Source organism: Rhinatrema bivittatum, chromosome 2 (genome assembly GCF_901001135.1).
Source record: "Rhinatrema bivittatum chromosome 2, aRhiBiv1.1, whole genome shotgun sequence".
Lineage (NCBI taxonomy): Eukaryota > Metazoa > Chordata > Amphibia > Gymnophiona > Rhinatrematidae > Rhinatrema > Rhinatrema bivittatum.
The window spans coordinates 9,248,326-9,264,198 of record NC_042616.1 but is presented as its reverse complement, the minus strand read 5'-3'; the positions used below and the strand labels follow the sequence as shown (position 1 = coordinate 9,264,198).

General features: G+C 47.8%; 1 protein-coding gene across 1 annotated transcript; it reads right to left on the bottom strand.

The window, feature by feature from the left end:
- Positions 1 to 511: 511 nt before the first annotated feature.
- On the bottom strand, positions 512 to 9,727 carry LOC115083500 (U1 small nuclear ribonucleoprotein C-like). Its single transcript, XM_029587360.1, has 3 exons — positions 9,673 to 9,727; positions 9,048 to 9,158; positions 512 to 1,227 (listed from the first exon to the last, which is right to left on the bottom strand). Exons 1-3 carry the CDS (start codon positions 9,704 to 9,706, stop codon positions 755 to 757), a joined length of 618 nt encoding a protein of 205 aa, XP_029443220.1. The 5' UTR covers positions 9,707 to 9,727; the 3' UTR covers positions 512 to 754.
- Positions 9,728 to 15,873: the final 6,146 nt, after the last annotated feature.

Below are 15,873 nucleotides of genomic sequence, written 5' to 3'. Positions count from 1 at the left end.
CTCCAACCTGAAACAAAATCCCTGCCTTCTAGTGACCCCTCACCCTCGCAAACCCATTCCCCCCGGACCCCTCCTCTCTTAAGAGAAATCCTTGGTGACTATTGGGGCCCTCCTGGACCCCTGCCTATGCCTACATTTTAAAAGCAGTCGCCGGTGGTCCACGGGTGGCCCAGAGCGCCCCCTAGCTAAGGGTCGGTCGACGCCATTTTCCAAAATGGTGCTGCCTGGCCTTTTCCCCTAACACAGTGATGGTCCTGGGGGAAGTGGGCCCCCACGGTGCATTTTTGCCCCCGTTTCCCCCCCCGCTAATTTTTGGTTACGGACGTTTTTCCCAGGAGAGGCCAAATATCGCGGATTTCGTACCTCCTGCCATAAAATATCACAGCTTGATTAATGACACCCCCCCTCCCTAAGCTTGACCTCTGTGAGTTCTGTACACGTGTGATGGTCTAGCTCTTTCCATAGATCAATCAACCACTGTCCATTGCACTCACATACAAATAAAAAGGCCGACACGCCAGTTCTAAAAAATAATGAGCACGTTGATAACTATTTACATTAAATAACATTTAAATATATATTTCAAAAATTGCCACCGGGGGGACCTGTAATGTACAGGTTAATGTGCGAAAATCACATCTTAAAAACAGGATGTGAATCCGGCACGTCAGGCATCCAACCTCATGCGTGCATACAGCTTTTGGCCTGAGAACGGTAAACAGCGCACAACTCCCAGAGCAAACACCGGTCCAGCTCACTTCCGGCTGGCCCTCTTCTCTTGCGCGGAGGCAATCCTTTCCAGAGCCGAGCTCAGCCTTCGCAGCTTGGCCACCAGGCTCCCCAGGCCCGCCCGCAGGTCCCGGACAGAGTGGAGGATCTCTATCAGAACGGAGCCGCCGGCCGTCTCGGAGCCGGGCTCGGGCAGGGACGCAGGCGAAGTCTGTCCCGACGCCGAGCCCTCGGGCCCTCCCCAGCCCACTGGGATTTCCTCGTGAACGTCCGAGGGAAGAGGGACGGGAGAATCTCCTTCGCCGATCGCCCACGGCCCTAAGGCGGGGAGCCCCGCTGGGCCATGTGGAGAAACTGGGGAGACAGGAAGGGAAGAGAGTCCGGGGGGCGAGGAGTTTGGTGCAGCTGGTGATTGGGCGGGAACGACAAAGGGCTCCAGGAGTCCAGGATCAGGTGACGAGATGGAGACATCTGGGCTGCCATCCTCTGAACTTGCATCTGTTGGAAGAGATAGAAGGCCATTCACAATGCAAGTTGCACCAACATTTTGCGAACCCTCTTTTCAACATTCACACACCCAACATCTAGAGATATAAAACTCTGCTATTAGCGACATGCGCAGAAAAGGTTTTTGGTTCGATTCATGCATTCATTTTGTTTGGCTCCGTGATTCATTTTGCTCAGTCTGGGGCCAAAAATAAATTTTTTTGGCACACGCGGACATTTGCTTTCCATTCAAGTCAATGGTGGGAACCATGCATCCTATTTTGGCTCTAAAACTGGGATTTTATTTCCTAGCTTTATTGAAACTTGCAGAAGGACCTCGGCAGCGCAGGAAAGAACACTCTGAAACATCAAGGAAGTGGCAAAGAGGCACAAATAGAGGCATGAGGACCCCAAGGCACCGTGAGAGGGGCAAAGGATACCAACTACCGGGGCATGAAGACCCCAAGAGGTAGAGAGGGAGAGAGAAGACAGCAAGCACAGGGGCATCAAAGCCCTAAGGCATCGTGAGAGGGGCAAAGGGCACCAACTACAGGGGCATGAAGACCCCAAGAGATAGAGAGAGAGAGAGAAGACAGCAAGCACAGGGGCATCAAAGTCCTAAGGCACCGTGAGAGGGACAACATGGTAGCAGGGATGGCAGAAGCTCTCAGAAGCACCATGAGAAGGCCAGGAGCAGTAATAGAGGCAGAACTGCACACCGAGGCTCAAAACAAGCAGAAGGTTTTTATTTTGGTGGGGGGCCAAAAAGAAATGATCTAAAATCTCTCCCTGGATCACTCATGAACCTCAATAGCAGAAGAGAGCAGCGAGGAAGGCAGAAAGAAAATGGCGTCACTCGCCTACAGTTGCAAAGCTATCGAGTTGCCGTTCCCTACTCTCAGGCTATCAATCTTCCATTACTAATAGCAAGAAGTCTTACATCTACACCAAACTCTCCACATCGTTTAATAACCCATGTGAGCTCTTCAGCTCTGTCAAACAAATCATTAACCCATCTTCAACCCGACAAACGACTCCTACCCTACTTCCCGGACTACATTTGGCTTAAACATTTGCAATATATTTTTCTGAAAAAATTCGAGCTTCCTTCCATAATGTTTCAGAGCAAGATACGGATACTCTCTCGTCTGATGGAACAAGATGGGATATGTTTGAGGCAGTGTCAAAGCCAAAATAACCTGCTGTATCAGTAATGTCAACTCTTCCACTAGCCCCCTCAATCCTTTTTACACAGCCCTCATGAAATTATTGAAAACACACTTACGACCTGATTCATCAAGGCATTTTCCCATAGACAGACACAGATTGGGAGAAAAGCCTTAGTGAGTCAGGCAGTAAATTTAACTCATCCCTGTCAACTGGTAGCTTTCCTGCTAGTTTAAAAAGACCATCTCTTTGCCCGATCTTAAAAAATAATCTACAGTTGACCTGACACTGCTCACAGATTTCCATCCCATCTTATCCCTATCATATTTGGCTAAGACATTAGAAAACAATGTTTTACAGCAGCTTACTGGTTTTTTTAATTTAATTCATATTCAACTTTAGACCAATACCAGTTTGGATTTCAAAAACACCATAACACTAAAATGCATCTTTCTGGCATTGATACTGCCCAGTGTGGGTTCAACAATGGCACCTCGTAGACATTTCCTCGGTCTTTGACACTATCAATCACACAATTCCTCTCTCGTCTCAGCTCTTTGGGTTTATCAGGTACCATCCTCTCGTGGTTTAATTCCTATCTGACGTAACCGCATGCAAGGCGTTTCTGTGGGTTCTGGACCCTAACTCTCCTCCGGTGTACCCCAAGGCTCAGCGCTGTCAGCTTTTCTTTTCAACGTATACCTAATTCCTCCATGCCGATTGCTTGCGAGCCTAGGGGTATGCTACAAATTGTATGCAGACAACACACAATTTTAATTCCCCTTAAAGTCATCTTGGGTGTCAACTGAAAAATTAACTTTTCTGTCGTTTTTCTTCCACCCACAACTGGTTAAAACATAATAAACTGGCCACGAATGTCAACAAGTCTGAGATAATTATCCTTTCATGCTTCCCTACTACAAACACCCTGGAGAAAATAGCTTTTAAAGGTCACGAAAAAGCTCTCTCTAGCTCAGTTTGTTATCTCGGTGTCCTAATGGATCCTTCTCGATTCATGCACGTGCATATATACAAACTCTCGTTCAGTCTTCATTTTTCAAACGTCGTTTACTTCGGCACTTGAAACCTCTATTAGACCCTCTAAGACGTTCGCACGGTGCTTCAATCTCTTCTTTTTTATGGGCTGGACTATTGCAGTTCTCTTTTCACTGGTCTCCCTACCACTACAAATAACACAAAATCCTGCAGCTCGCCTTCCGACTGATGCACCTTTACGTAACCACGTCACTCCTGTTCTTCAGTCCCTCCATCGGCTTCCAATAACCTATCCTATCCAATACAAATTAGCAGTCACCATCCCATACCCTGTTAAACACATATCCTGTCCATAGATTACTGCCACACTTAAAACTGTACACGCCATCGTGCTCTCTGAGATCATCCAACCAAGCTCTGCTGGATGTCCCCTCAATGAAAGTAGCTCACCTCCGAGACCGTGCTTTCTCTACAGCTGGACCCCTGTTGTGTAACTCTCTCCACACAGAGATAAGAACAAACAGCAAAGGCAAAATTCTTCAGGAAAGCTCTAAAGACCGAACCATTCCAGAAGGTAGATGGTTCAGACAACGGATCTCCTCCATGTCATCTCCTGTAACCTGCCGAGACTTGTCTCTGTCTACTGTTCTTTTGTTGTTAACCTATTATGGGTGTTTCATCATTTATTTATTTATTGAGTTTTATATACCGTCGTTCAGCGGTTTGCCATCACAACGGTTTACAAATTTCGAAGGGAGGGGTGAAACTGAAGGGAAGTACAGAGAACAGCAATATAGTCATGTGTAAGTACATGTGGTAGCAGGCAAAGCAGCAGTCAGGGCAAAATACAGTATGGTAAGGGCCCATAGTAAGGTTACAATAAGGTGGGAATAGTTCATATTCCATCCTGAACTACGGAAGGGCGGGCAAGAAATATTTTAAATAAATAAGTGAGAGACAGGGGCGGGAGGATCAGTTGGGGACGCAAGAACAGTAAAACAAAATAGCAAAGGCTCTGAGCCAGGAGAGAAGCAGGAGCTGAGGTCTGGCAAGGGCAGCGGGAGAAGCAAGGCTGCAGGATCCCAAGGCATCCAGAGAGAGGCAAGGAAGGAAAAGGCTTTCCTTGTGGCAGGTCCATGGGGCTATCCAACGGACCGCCAATCGTAGCAGAAAACCTCCTTCCGTTCACTAGCCACAGCCTCCAGGAAATACAGAGGGGAGAGAAACGGCCCTGCAACGCCGTCCGCAGAATACATCTAACGAATAGAGAGGAAAGGGAGCCAGAGAAACGAATGGGGAGATGTGCTGGATACTTCATGAAGGGAGAAGACGGGCCCTTCGCAGGGTGCAGGGTAGCGTTCGGAATGAGATTGCAGACCGGGCATTAGATGTAATGGATACATGGAATAGCAAGGCTAGCGCGTGGGTGTGTACGTGTACAGAGCCACAGAATATGACAGCAGATACGGACCGTACGGTCATCTAATGCAGCCTCTTATTGGTGAAACACATTGGGTCATCTTGATAAGTGAAAAGTGTTCTCAACAGCAACTGCCCTTGCAGTTACCTTGAGTCGTAGGCTGAGAGTTGAACGGTTGTTTGACAGTTTTTGAACAGTGGCTAGCAACTAAAATGTTTTTTTGGACACTGTGGTTGAGGCGATCAGTTTGTAAATTTTTTGCATTTTCATTTTTTCCGTATTTTTGGTTTATATTTTCCCTTTTTTGTGCATGTCGTGTGCGTGATTTAGTAGTTGTTTTATATTGTCCTGTGTTTATATTTCTTTGTCTGTTTTGTTGGGTCCTTGCCTGCATGAATTTGTATCTTGGATTTGCATTTTGTTTTTTCTGTTGGTCGATATTTTTGTAATCCCTTTGGTGGCTATTAGATTTCTTGATATGAACTTCATTCTATGATTATACTGTATGCTTTGTTTGCATATATGTACTGAAATGGGAATAAAAAATTGTTTATATACATTAGTTAAAGTTTTTCGTCTGTATGGCTTTATTTTTTAGCTATATTTTTTAAACCATTTTAGTGTCTTCATTTGCACAACAAATCTTTGTGACAGCACAGTAAATAAATATGGCTTTTCCTAGCGTGTAGACAGATGGACTCAGGACCAGCGGGTTTATGCTCCCCTGCCAGCAGATGGAGACGGAGCAAGCTGACTTCACAGTATACATAACCCTGCAGTGACCCCAGCATGCCAGTATTCTCCGTCTCCAGCAGATGGTGGATGTACATCTCCCTATGGGGATTGCTTTCAGCTTTTTGAAAGAAGAAATTTGAAGTTCTAAATTTAGGAAAAGAAAACCCCGCTCTCCCGCGGTGATGCCTAAAGGACCCTCCCCCAGTTGAGAATTCCTGAGGTGATTTCCGTGGTCCCTCAGAGGTGTGCCTTGGTACAGTAGTTGGGTTTCCTGATGTGGACTTAGCTGCTAGTTCAGCTGAAAGGCAGCAGGTGCAGGAGGCTGAGTTTGACAGTGACAACAGATGCCCTCTCACCACACAGCTGGAGACCGTCTCTGTACGCAGCTGAGCTCAGAAAGGTTTAAAAAAAAAAAAGGAGAAAGTTTTACCTGAATCAGAGACACTTAGAGGGTTTTCAGGACTTCCTCCGGTCTCCATTCTTGGCGCGCCGTGCCAAAGTTCGTTCCCACTCCCGTTGGGGTTGGGGAACTGGGAACCCTGGTGGGTTGAGCCAAGTCCCAGGAAGAGAGCCGCCTGGTGACACACAAGATGATCTCCTTATTACAGGAGCTCAGTTGGGTAGTGAACCTGACCAAGAACAATCTTCAACCATCCCAGTAGTTGGAGTATCTTGGGGGACATGGGAGCTTTACTACCAGAAATTCAGATCCAGAGATTGATGTCTAAAGTGCGTCAGTTGATGAACACCATACGCCCGACGGTGTGGTCCTACATACAGGTGCTCGGCTTAATGGCAGGTACCCTGGAAGTAGTGCTGTGGGCAAGGGCGAGTATGTGTCCTCTTCAGTGCTCTCTGTTATCTCGTTGGAACCCGCAGTCTCAGGATTATGCAGTTCAGCTCCAATTGCCGATGGAAATCTGCTCCCGCCTCCAGTGGTGGTTGCAGGAGGATCATCTGAAAAAGGGAGTTCCCTTGTCCTCTCTGGCCTGGTTGGTACTCATGACAGGTGCGAGTCTCCATGGTTGGGGGGGCTCACTGTCTGGAGTTAATGGCCCAGGGGTACTGGAATGCCGAAGAGTCCCGCTGAAACATCAATCACCTGGAGGCCCGGGCGGTATGGCTGGCATGCTTGCAATTCAGCCACAGGCTGCGGAATAAAGCAGTTCACCTGATGTTGGACAACGTGACGACTGTGGCCTATATCAATCGCCAGGGAGGAACCAAGAGCCAGCAAGTGTTGCAGGAAATAGATCAGCTATGGGTGGAAAGTCATCTGCAGATAATCTTGGCCTCTCACATTGCAGGAAAAGACAAAGTAAGAGCAGACTTTCTCAGCAGAGAGAGTCTGGACTCAGGAGAGTGGGTGTTGTCAGCCGAAGCGTTTTGGCTGATTGTGGATTGCTAGGGCCTTCCTAGACTTGCTGGCGACTTCTTGAAATGCGAAGGTTCCTCTCTTCTACAGTCACAGGAGAGATCCGTGGTCCCTGGGAATAGATGCTCTCGTACAGATCTGGCCAGAAGACAGATTGCTTTATGCCTTTCCTCCATGGCCCTTGCTAGGCAGGATAAATCGCAAGATCAAAGCCACAGGGGGCTAGTACTCCTGGTGGCACCGGACTGGCCCAGGCATCCATGGTATGCGGATTTGTGATGACGTCTGGTGGAGGTCCCCCTTCGTCTTCCGCCACACATGGATCTGCTTCAGCAGGGACCGGTTCTTCACAAGCATCCAACTCGATTCTGTCTTACGGTTTGGCCCTTGAGTGGGCTCGCCTGTTAAAGCGTGTTTATTCCTCTGCTGTGATTACCATCTTACTCCGCACTCACAAGTTCTCCACTTCCTTGGCTTATGTGCAGGTTTGGAGAGTTTTTGAGGCCTGGTGTGAGGAGCAGGGTATTCTTCCTCATTCAGTTAAGATCCCTCTCATTCTGGATTTTTTGCAGGATGGATTGAATAAAGGCTTGGTCCTTAATTCCTTGAAAATGCAGGTTGCGGCTCTTGCCTGTTTCAGAGGCCTGATGAATGGTGTTTCCTTGTCATCTCATCCTGATGTGGTCCATTTTTTGAAGGGAGTGAAGCATCTTAGGCCTCCCTTGAGTTTACCGGTTCCATTGTGGAGTCTTTGGTGCTAGATTTGTTGGCGGGCCCTACATTCCGACCACAGTGTAGCCTTTCCTTATGGTTGTTGACTCTGAAGACTGTGTTCCTGGTGGCTATATGTTCTGCACATTGGATTTCTGAGCTGCAGGCCTTGTCTTGCTGGGAGCTGCTCCTTCAAGTGATTCCAGGGGCGTTACAGCTGCATACTGTTCCATCCTTCTTGCCCAAGGTAGTCTCGGACTTTCATTTGAATCAGTCCATCTCCTTACTATCTCTGGATAAGGTCAAGAATATGGAGTTTCACCTTTTGCGCTCCTTGGATGTTAAGCGTCGTCATGCGGTATATGGAGGTCTCAAGAGTCTTTTTGAAAGATGGATCGCCTGTTCAATCTCCATGGTGGGAATAAGACGGGTGCTCCGGCTTTGCGGGCTACCATAGCTCGCTGGATTAAGAAGGTGGTCACGGCCGCGTATGTGGATGCTGGAAAGCCATTGCCTACTCAGGTTAGGGCTCATTCCACTAAGGCTCAGGCAGTGTCATGGGCAGAGGTTAGTCTGTTGTCTCCTGTCGATATCTGCTGAGCTGCGACGTGATCCTCCTTACACACCCTTTCCAGGTTTTATCATCTGCATGTGCAGGCCCGGGAGGATGCAGCCTTTGCACATGAGGTGTTGACCGGACTGTGGGCAGCCTCCCATCCTGTTGGGAGTAGCTTTGGTACATCCCACTGGTCCTGAGTCCATCTGTCTACACGCTAAGAAACGGAAGAAATTACTTACTTGAGAATTTCGTTTTTCTTAGTGTAGACAGATGGACTCAGGTTCCCGCCCTCGGCTGCTGCATGAGTGTGTCATTAGTCCTCTTGTGGGGCTCTGGGTCCCAAGGGATTACTGGTGAGTGTTCATGCAGTCCCTAACTTGGGGTACCTAGAATCTTACATGAGTTCAGTGTTTATAGTTGGATGAGTACAGATCTGGTTATCTATTTTTAATCATGTTTTTTGCTAGTCTGTCCACAGTTGCTTTTGAAGAGAATATTGGCGGGCTGAGGTCACTGCAGGGTTATATATACTGTGATGTCAGCTTGCTCTGTCTCCATCTGCTGGCAGAGGAGCATAAACCCACTGGTCCTGAGTCCATCTGTCTACACTAAAGAAAAGAAAATTATCAGGTAAATAATTTCTCCATTATTTGTATGAATAAAGATTTGTCAACCTTACCTTGAGCCCACTGTTCTTCCATGTCTCCCACCTCCTCCCTCCCTGTCAGCGCCTTCTTACGCTGCTTCCCCATTTTGCCAAAGCCAAACTTTGTGAAATCCAGGACTCGGAGCTCTGCGCGAGCACGGGGAGAGGTTGAGCCTGTAACGCCTCCACTTCCCCTGTCCCGGTGCCTCGAGCTATTGCTCACCTGTGCATGAGGGAGTAGCTTCTCCCTCTCCTGACTCCTGGGGATCCCAGACATGCGACGTCTCCTCTTGCTGAATCCTTGACAAGACATCAGGATCGATCACTTCGTGGCCTGTTGAATAAGAACTGAGTTACGCTTCTCTTGCATTCACGGAGATGTGCACTGCATTTGTGTTCGAGACCCATTAACGAGATCTGAGAATTCCCGGAACTGAAAATCGACTTTACGTTCAGGTGCCATCAGTAGTCTGCAGCCTGGCCCCTCCTAAGGTTTGATGCTTTATCTTGTGATCCACCTGCAGGTCTTCTGAGCACTAATTCTGGGTCAGGACCCAGAGCCTGAGAATCAGGCACTATAGTTCCAGGGAGCACAAATTCACCCCATGCAGAAACGTTTGCAGCGGGTGATGTACGTTCTAGGTTCCCTTCCAATAGACCTTCTCTGAAGGTCTCTCCCTGCCTAAAAGGTCCCTGCTGCTATTGAAAGGGGGCTTCACTTAGCTCTCCTGGATGTGTGAGGGATTATTTTACTTGTGTTTATTTTGTTTATTCATGCTTATACCCTGCGGTTTCCTACAAAGTTCTCTCCAGAGTTCAATGAGTACATCATAGAGTGCAATGTTTACCCAGGGAGATAAGGGTCTCATAATTCTCCATCATCACCTCCCTGTAAAGCTCCTTCTGCCCTTCATCTAAATACTCCCACTCCTCCTGGGAGAAATAGACAGCGATGTCCTCAAACGTCACCGGCACCTGAAACACAAAGCAGAAACACTCAGGGACACGAGGAGGGGCTCAGCGTGCATCAGATCTCAGCTGGATTTATTCTTCTCACGTTTTATCATGGAGAAGAGGACACCAGGACCCCTCTCCCCGAGAGACTTGTTCTGCCTCCTCCCCCTCCATGTCAGGGTTTCTTTATCTTAAAATGGTTAAGGCTGGTCGATGGCGCCTTGAATCATTAGAGAGGATACTGTCATTGTTGATACTAATCATGATCCTAAAGTAGTTTTTTAGTTAGTAAATTCTAGTTTAAATGAAGACAATGATTGGAATCTGATTCATGATGATCTCTCCGATGCAGACTCTATTCTTTTATTTTTTGATGAGAAAGTTTTTTTTATCTTAGATATTTGGTGTTGCAAAATCCTTTAAAGGGGGGTGAATTATTCCGTTGATAAGGTACTTGTAAAAAGAGGAGAAGGTGTCAATGGAAGGATAATTGGGATTTCAGAAGAGGGCGATGAGTCTGTCATAGACTTGAGTTTGGTTACTGTTGATGAGTTGGATACACTTTCAGATTTTGACTTGGTTTCTCTTGGGGAGATACAATCTATTGTGAAAAAAGTGAATAAAACTTCCAATCCATCATTAGACCCATGTTCATCAGGTTTGATTGGCGTGTTACCTGACACAGTTTTGATTGGCCTCGGGAATTTGATCAACTTTTCTCTTTCTGCTGAGGAGGCACCTGAGCCTATCCTAAAGCATGAAGATGACGTTCCCCGAAAATGTGTTAACTATAGGCCTATAGCTAATCTACCCAAATCACAGAGTTCATGGAAGACAATTGTAACTTAGATCCTGCTCAGGCCAGATTTATTTATTTATTTTTAATTTTTATATACCGATGTTCCTGTATAGGATACATATTGCACCGGTTTATATGAAACTGAACTGCCACCGAGGAACGGATTCAATGAAACATGAGTTACAATGAACATGCGGAAAGGATGTAGTACAGAGATAATTATGGTAGATGTGGTGGACTCTGTTTTTACCTATTTTGGATAAGGGAGGTTCTGCTTTACTAGTTCTTCTTGACCTTTCAAGTGCTTTTGATTTGCTTTCTCGTTGTCAATCTTTGGGGCTAGCTGGGACCCTTCTGAACTGGATATCAAGTTTTTTTTACGAAAACTTTCCAGGACATTACTTTGAAGTAGGTGCTATTATTTGGGGGATCCTCCCTTTTTCTGTTATTATTTAATGTTTATTTATCACCTCTAGGGGTGTTTATTTATCACCTCTAGGGGATGACGTCCAAATTGTTTGTCCCTATGGACTTTGATGTAGCTACTTCTATTACTCATTTAGAAAGCTGTATGTTAGCTGTTAGCTCCTGGTTAAGAAAAAACTTCCTGGGTTTGAATTCGATAAAAAACAGAAATTTTACAAATAGAAAGTAAATTAGGAAAAAGTCTGATTTCTGTGGGAGGCCATATTGTGAAGTCTACTGATGAAGTGAAATCATTAGACGTTAGACTCTACTCTGATTGGTTAATGGAAAACCACATATACTCTGTTCTTTGAACAGCCTATGGGCATTTACGCCTTGGTAGACAACTAAAGTCATCTTTAACTTTTATGTTGTTAAAATTTGTGGTGTATGCATTAGTAATTTCAGTACTAGATTACTGGAATGCCATATACCGGCACCTGGTTAGAAAGCTCCAGGTGTACAGAATATGGCAGCCACATTTGTAATGGGTTGAGCCAGACGTGAATCTGCGGCTCCTCGTTTGGAAAAATTGCATTGGCTTCCGATGAGACTACCATGCAAGTTTAAAGTTCTTGTCCTCACCTTTAAGACCTTGCGTGGGATTGGCTCTCCTCATGTGTAAATAGGTTCTGTGGGAGGTGCCCCCTCAATACAGTTATCAGCTTCCACGTCCATCACTGCGAGCTTTTCGGCATGTAAAATTACAGAAGAGATCATTCTCTATGTCAATACCTAAGTTGGGGAATGATCTCCCTTTATCGATCAGGGAAGGAACATGTTTCATGCGTTTTCACCGGACGTTGAAGACCTGGTTGATGACTTCTGACCTTTGAATTCTGACTGACATCTTAAGAGCCTTAATTTGCGATTTCCCCTACAACCAGCAGTAATATTATAAGTTCTCTGTTTAAACCTTTTAATTGTCTTCTGTTATGAGTTCTTTTTTTTAACTTGTTGTACCTCGCTTTGGAAGAACGTATTGTAAGTTCTGGAAGGTGATTCATAAATTTTATAAATAGATAAAATAAATATTTGTGTTAATTAAACCACCATAGCTGCTCCTTTGTTTTTCTGAGATACTACAGTAAGGTATTTTGTCCTGCACCCAATGAATACCCTTCCCCTCCCCCTCAACATTCACTCCTCACTCACCTCCACCCAACCACCTCTCACCTTCCCCTCATCATACATTCCTCACTCACCTCCACCTAGCCAACACCTTCATCTCCCCCTCATCATACTCCTCACTCACCTCCACCTAGCCAACAACTTCATCTCCCCCTCATAATACTCTCCTCACTCACCTCCACCTAGCCAACACCTTCATCTCCCCCTCATCATACACTCACTCACCTCCACCTAGCCAACGCCTCTCGTCTTCCGCTCATCATACACTCCTCACTCACCTCCAAATAGCCAACACCTTCATCTCCCCCTCATGATACACACCTCACTCACCTCCACTTAGCCAACACCTTCATCTCCCCCTCAACATTCACTCCTCACTCACCTCTACCTAGCCAACACCTCTCATCTTCCGCTCATCATACACTCCTCACTCACCTCTACCTAATCAACACCTTCATCTCCCCAACATTCACTCCTCACTCACCTCCACCTAGCCCAACACCTCTCACCTTCCCCTCATCATACACTCCTCACTCACCTCCACCCAGCCAACCCCTCTCACCTTCCCCTCATCATACACTCCTCACTCACCTCCACCTAGCCAACACCTTCATCTCCCCCTCATCATACACTCCTCACTCACCTCCACCTAATCAACACCTTCATCTCCCTCTCATCATACACTCACTCACCTCCACCTAGCCAACGCCTCTCGTCTTCCGCTCATCATACACTCCTCACTCACCTCCACCTAGCCAACGCCTCTCGTCTTCCGCTCATCATACACTCCTCACTCACCTCCACTTAGCCAACACCTTCATCTCCCCCTCAACATTCACTCCTCACTCACCTCTACCTAGCCAACACCTCTCATCTTCCGCTCATCATACACTCCTCACTCACCTCTACCTAGCCAACACCTCTCATCTTCCGCTCATCATACACTCCTCACTCACCTCCATCTAGCCAACACCTTCATCTCTCCCTCATCATACACTCACGCAACTCCATCTAGCCAACACCTTCATCTCTCCCTCATCATACACTCACGCAACTCCATCTAGCCAAATCCTTCATCTCCCCCTCATCATACACTCACGCAACTCCATCTAGCCAACACCTTCATCTCCCCCCTCATCATACACTCACGCAACTCCATCTAGCCAACACCTTCATCTCTCCCTCATCATACACTCACGCAACTCCATCTAGCCAACACCTTCATCTCTCCCTCATCATACACTCACGCAACTCCATCTAGCCAAATCCTTCATCTCCCCCTCATCATACACTCACGCAACTCCATCTAGCCAACACCTTCATCTCCCCCTCATCATACACACCTCACTCACCTCCACCTAGCCAACACCTTCATCTCCCCCTCAACATTCACTCCTCACTCACTTCCATCTAGCCAACACCTCTCATCTTCCGCTCATCATACACTCCTCACTCACCTCCACCCAGCCAACACCTTCATCTCCCCAACATTCACTCCTCACTCACCTCCACCCAGTTAAACACCTCTCACCTTCCCCTCATCATACACTCCTCACTCACCTCCACCCAGCCAACACCTCTCACCTTCCCCTCATCATAGACTCCTCACTCACCTCCACCTAATCAACACCTTCATCTCCCCAACATTCACTCCTCACTCACCTCCACCTAGCCAACACCTCTCACCTTCCCCTCATCATACACTCCTCACTCACCTCCACCCAGCCAACACCTCTCACCTTCCCCTCATCATACACTCCTCACTCACCTCCACCTAGCCAACACCTTCATCTCCCCCTCATCATACACTCCTCACTCACCTCCACCTAATCAACACCTTCATCTCCCCAACATTCACTCCTCACTCACCTCTACCTAGCCAAAACCTCTCACCTTCCCATCATACACTCCTCACTCACCTCCACCCAGCCAACACCTCTCACCTTCCCCTCATCATTCACTCCTCACTCACCTCCACCCAGCCAACACCTCTCACCTTCCCCTCATTATACACTCCTCACTCACCTCCACCTAATCAACACCTTCATCTCCCCAACATTCACCCCTCACTCACCTCCACCTAATCAACACCTTCATCTCCCCAACATTCACCCCTCACTCTCGTCCACCTAGCCAACACCTCTCACCTTCCCCCCATCATAGACTCTTCACTCACATCCACCTAGCCAACACCTTCATCTCCCCATCATACACTCCTCACTCACCTCTACCTAGCCAACACCTTCATCTCCCCATCATCACACACTCCTCACTCCCCTCCACCCAGCCAACACTTCTCACCTTCCCCTCATCATAGACTCCTTTCTCACATCCACCCAGCCAACACCTCTCAAGTTCCCCTCATCATACACTCGTCACCTCCACCCAGCCAACACCTCTCACCTTCCTCTCATCATAGACTCCTCACTCACCTCCACCCAGCCAACACTTCTCACCTTCCCCTCATCATAGACTCCTTTCTCACATCCACCCAGCCAACACCTCTCAAGTTCCCCTCATCATACACTCCACACTCACCTCCACCCAGCCAACACCTTGATCTCCCCCTCATCATAGACTCCTCACTCACCTCCACCTAGCCAAAACCTTCATCTCCCTCAACATTCACTCCTCACTCACCTCCACCCAGTCAACACCCCTTACCTCCCCTCAAAATACACTACTTACTCACGTCCACCCAGCCACCCCCTCCCCTCCCTCTCAACATACACTCCACCCACCTTCTCCCAACTTCACTCACCTCTTCCTTCTTTCAACCCTCACTCATCTTTTTCCTAACATAATCCCCTCTCGCTTTTCCCTCACTCATCCTCCAGCATTCACCCCATGCCTCACTCCTCCCCCAGCATTCACCCCCACCTCCTCCAAAACTTCACTCACCTCCCTGCTGCATTCACTTCACAAATCTTTCCTCTAGCATATCCCCCTCCCTCCCTCCCATACTTCACCTACCTTCCTCCAGTAGTCACCCCCCCCCCAGCATTCACCCCAGCTCCTCCAAAACTTCACACCTCCCTCCTGCATTCACCCCTTACTCAACTTTCCCCAGCATAATCCCCTCCCTTCCCTCACTCACCTCCCCTCAGCATTCACTCCGCTATTCATTCACCTTCCCAGCATTCATCTCTCCTCACTCCCTCCCTCCAGCATTCACCCCCCACTCATCTTCACCCTAGCATAATCCCTTCCCTCCCTCCCCCAGCATTCATGACACACCTTACTCACCTCCCCCCCAGGAATTAACCCCATGCCTCACTCACCTCTTCCCAGCATTCACCTCTCTCCTCACTCGCCTCTTCCCCCAGCATTTACTCACTTCCTCTCCAACTTCACTCAATTCCCTCCTGCATTCACCCCTCACTCATCTTTCCCCCAGCATAATCCCATTCCTTCTCTCACTCATCTCCCTAGCATTCAGCCCCACACCTCACTCACCTCCTCCCAGCATGCACCTCTCTCCTCACTCACTCCCTTCCTCCAGCATTCACCTCTCCCCTCACTCACTCCCTTCCTCCAGCATTCACCCCATGACTCACTCAGCTCCCCCCAGCATGCACCTCTCTCCTCACTCCCTTCCTCCAGCATTCACCCCATGACTCACTCAGCTCCCCCCCAGCATTCAACCCAGTCCTCAACTCTGCCCCCGGCATTCGCCCTCTCGTCTCCCGCTTCCCCCCAG

Coding starts and splice junctions, on each gene's coding strand:
- LOC115083500 (XM_029587360.1), bottom strand. CDS start 9,706: ATGATGGAGAATTATGAGACCCTTATCTCCCTGG. Junction 9,159..9,672: donor TGAGACCCTTATCTCCCTGG/GTAAACATTGCA, acceptor CTTATTCAACAG/GCCACGAAGTGATCGATCCT. Junction 1,228..9,047: donor AGCTACTCCCTCATGCACAG/GTGAGCAATAGC, acceptor CTCTTCCAACAG/ATGCAAGTTCAGAGGATGGC.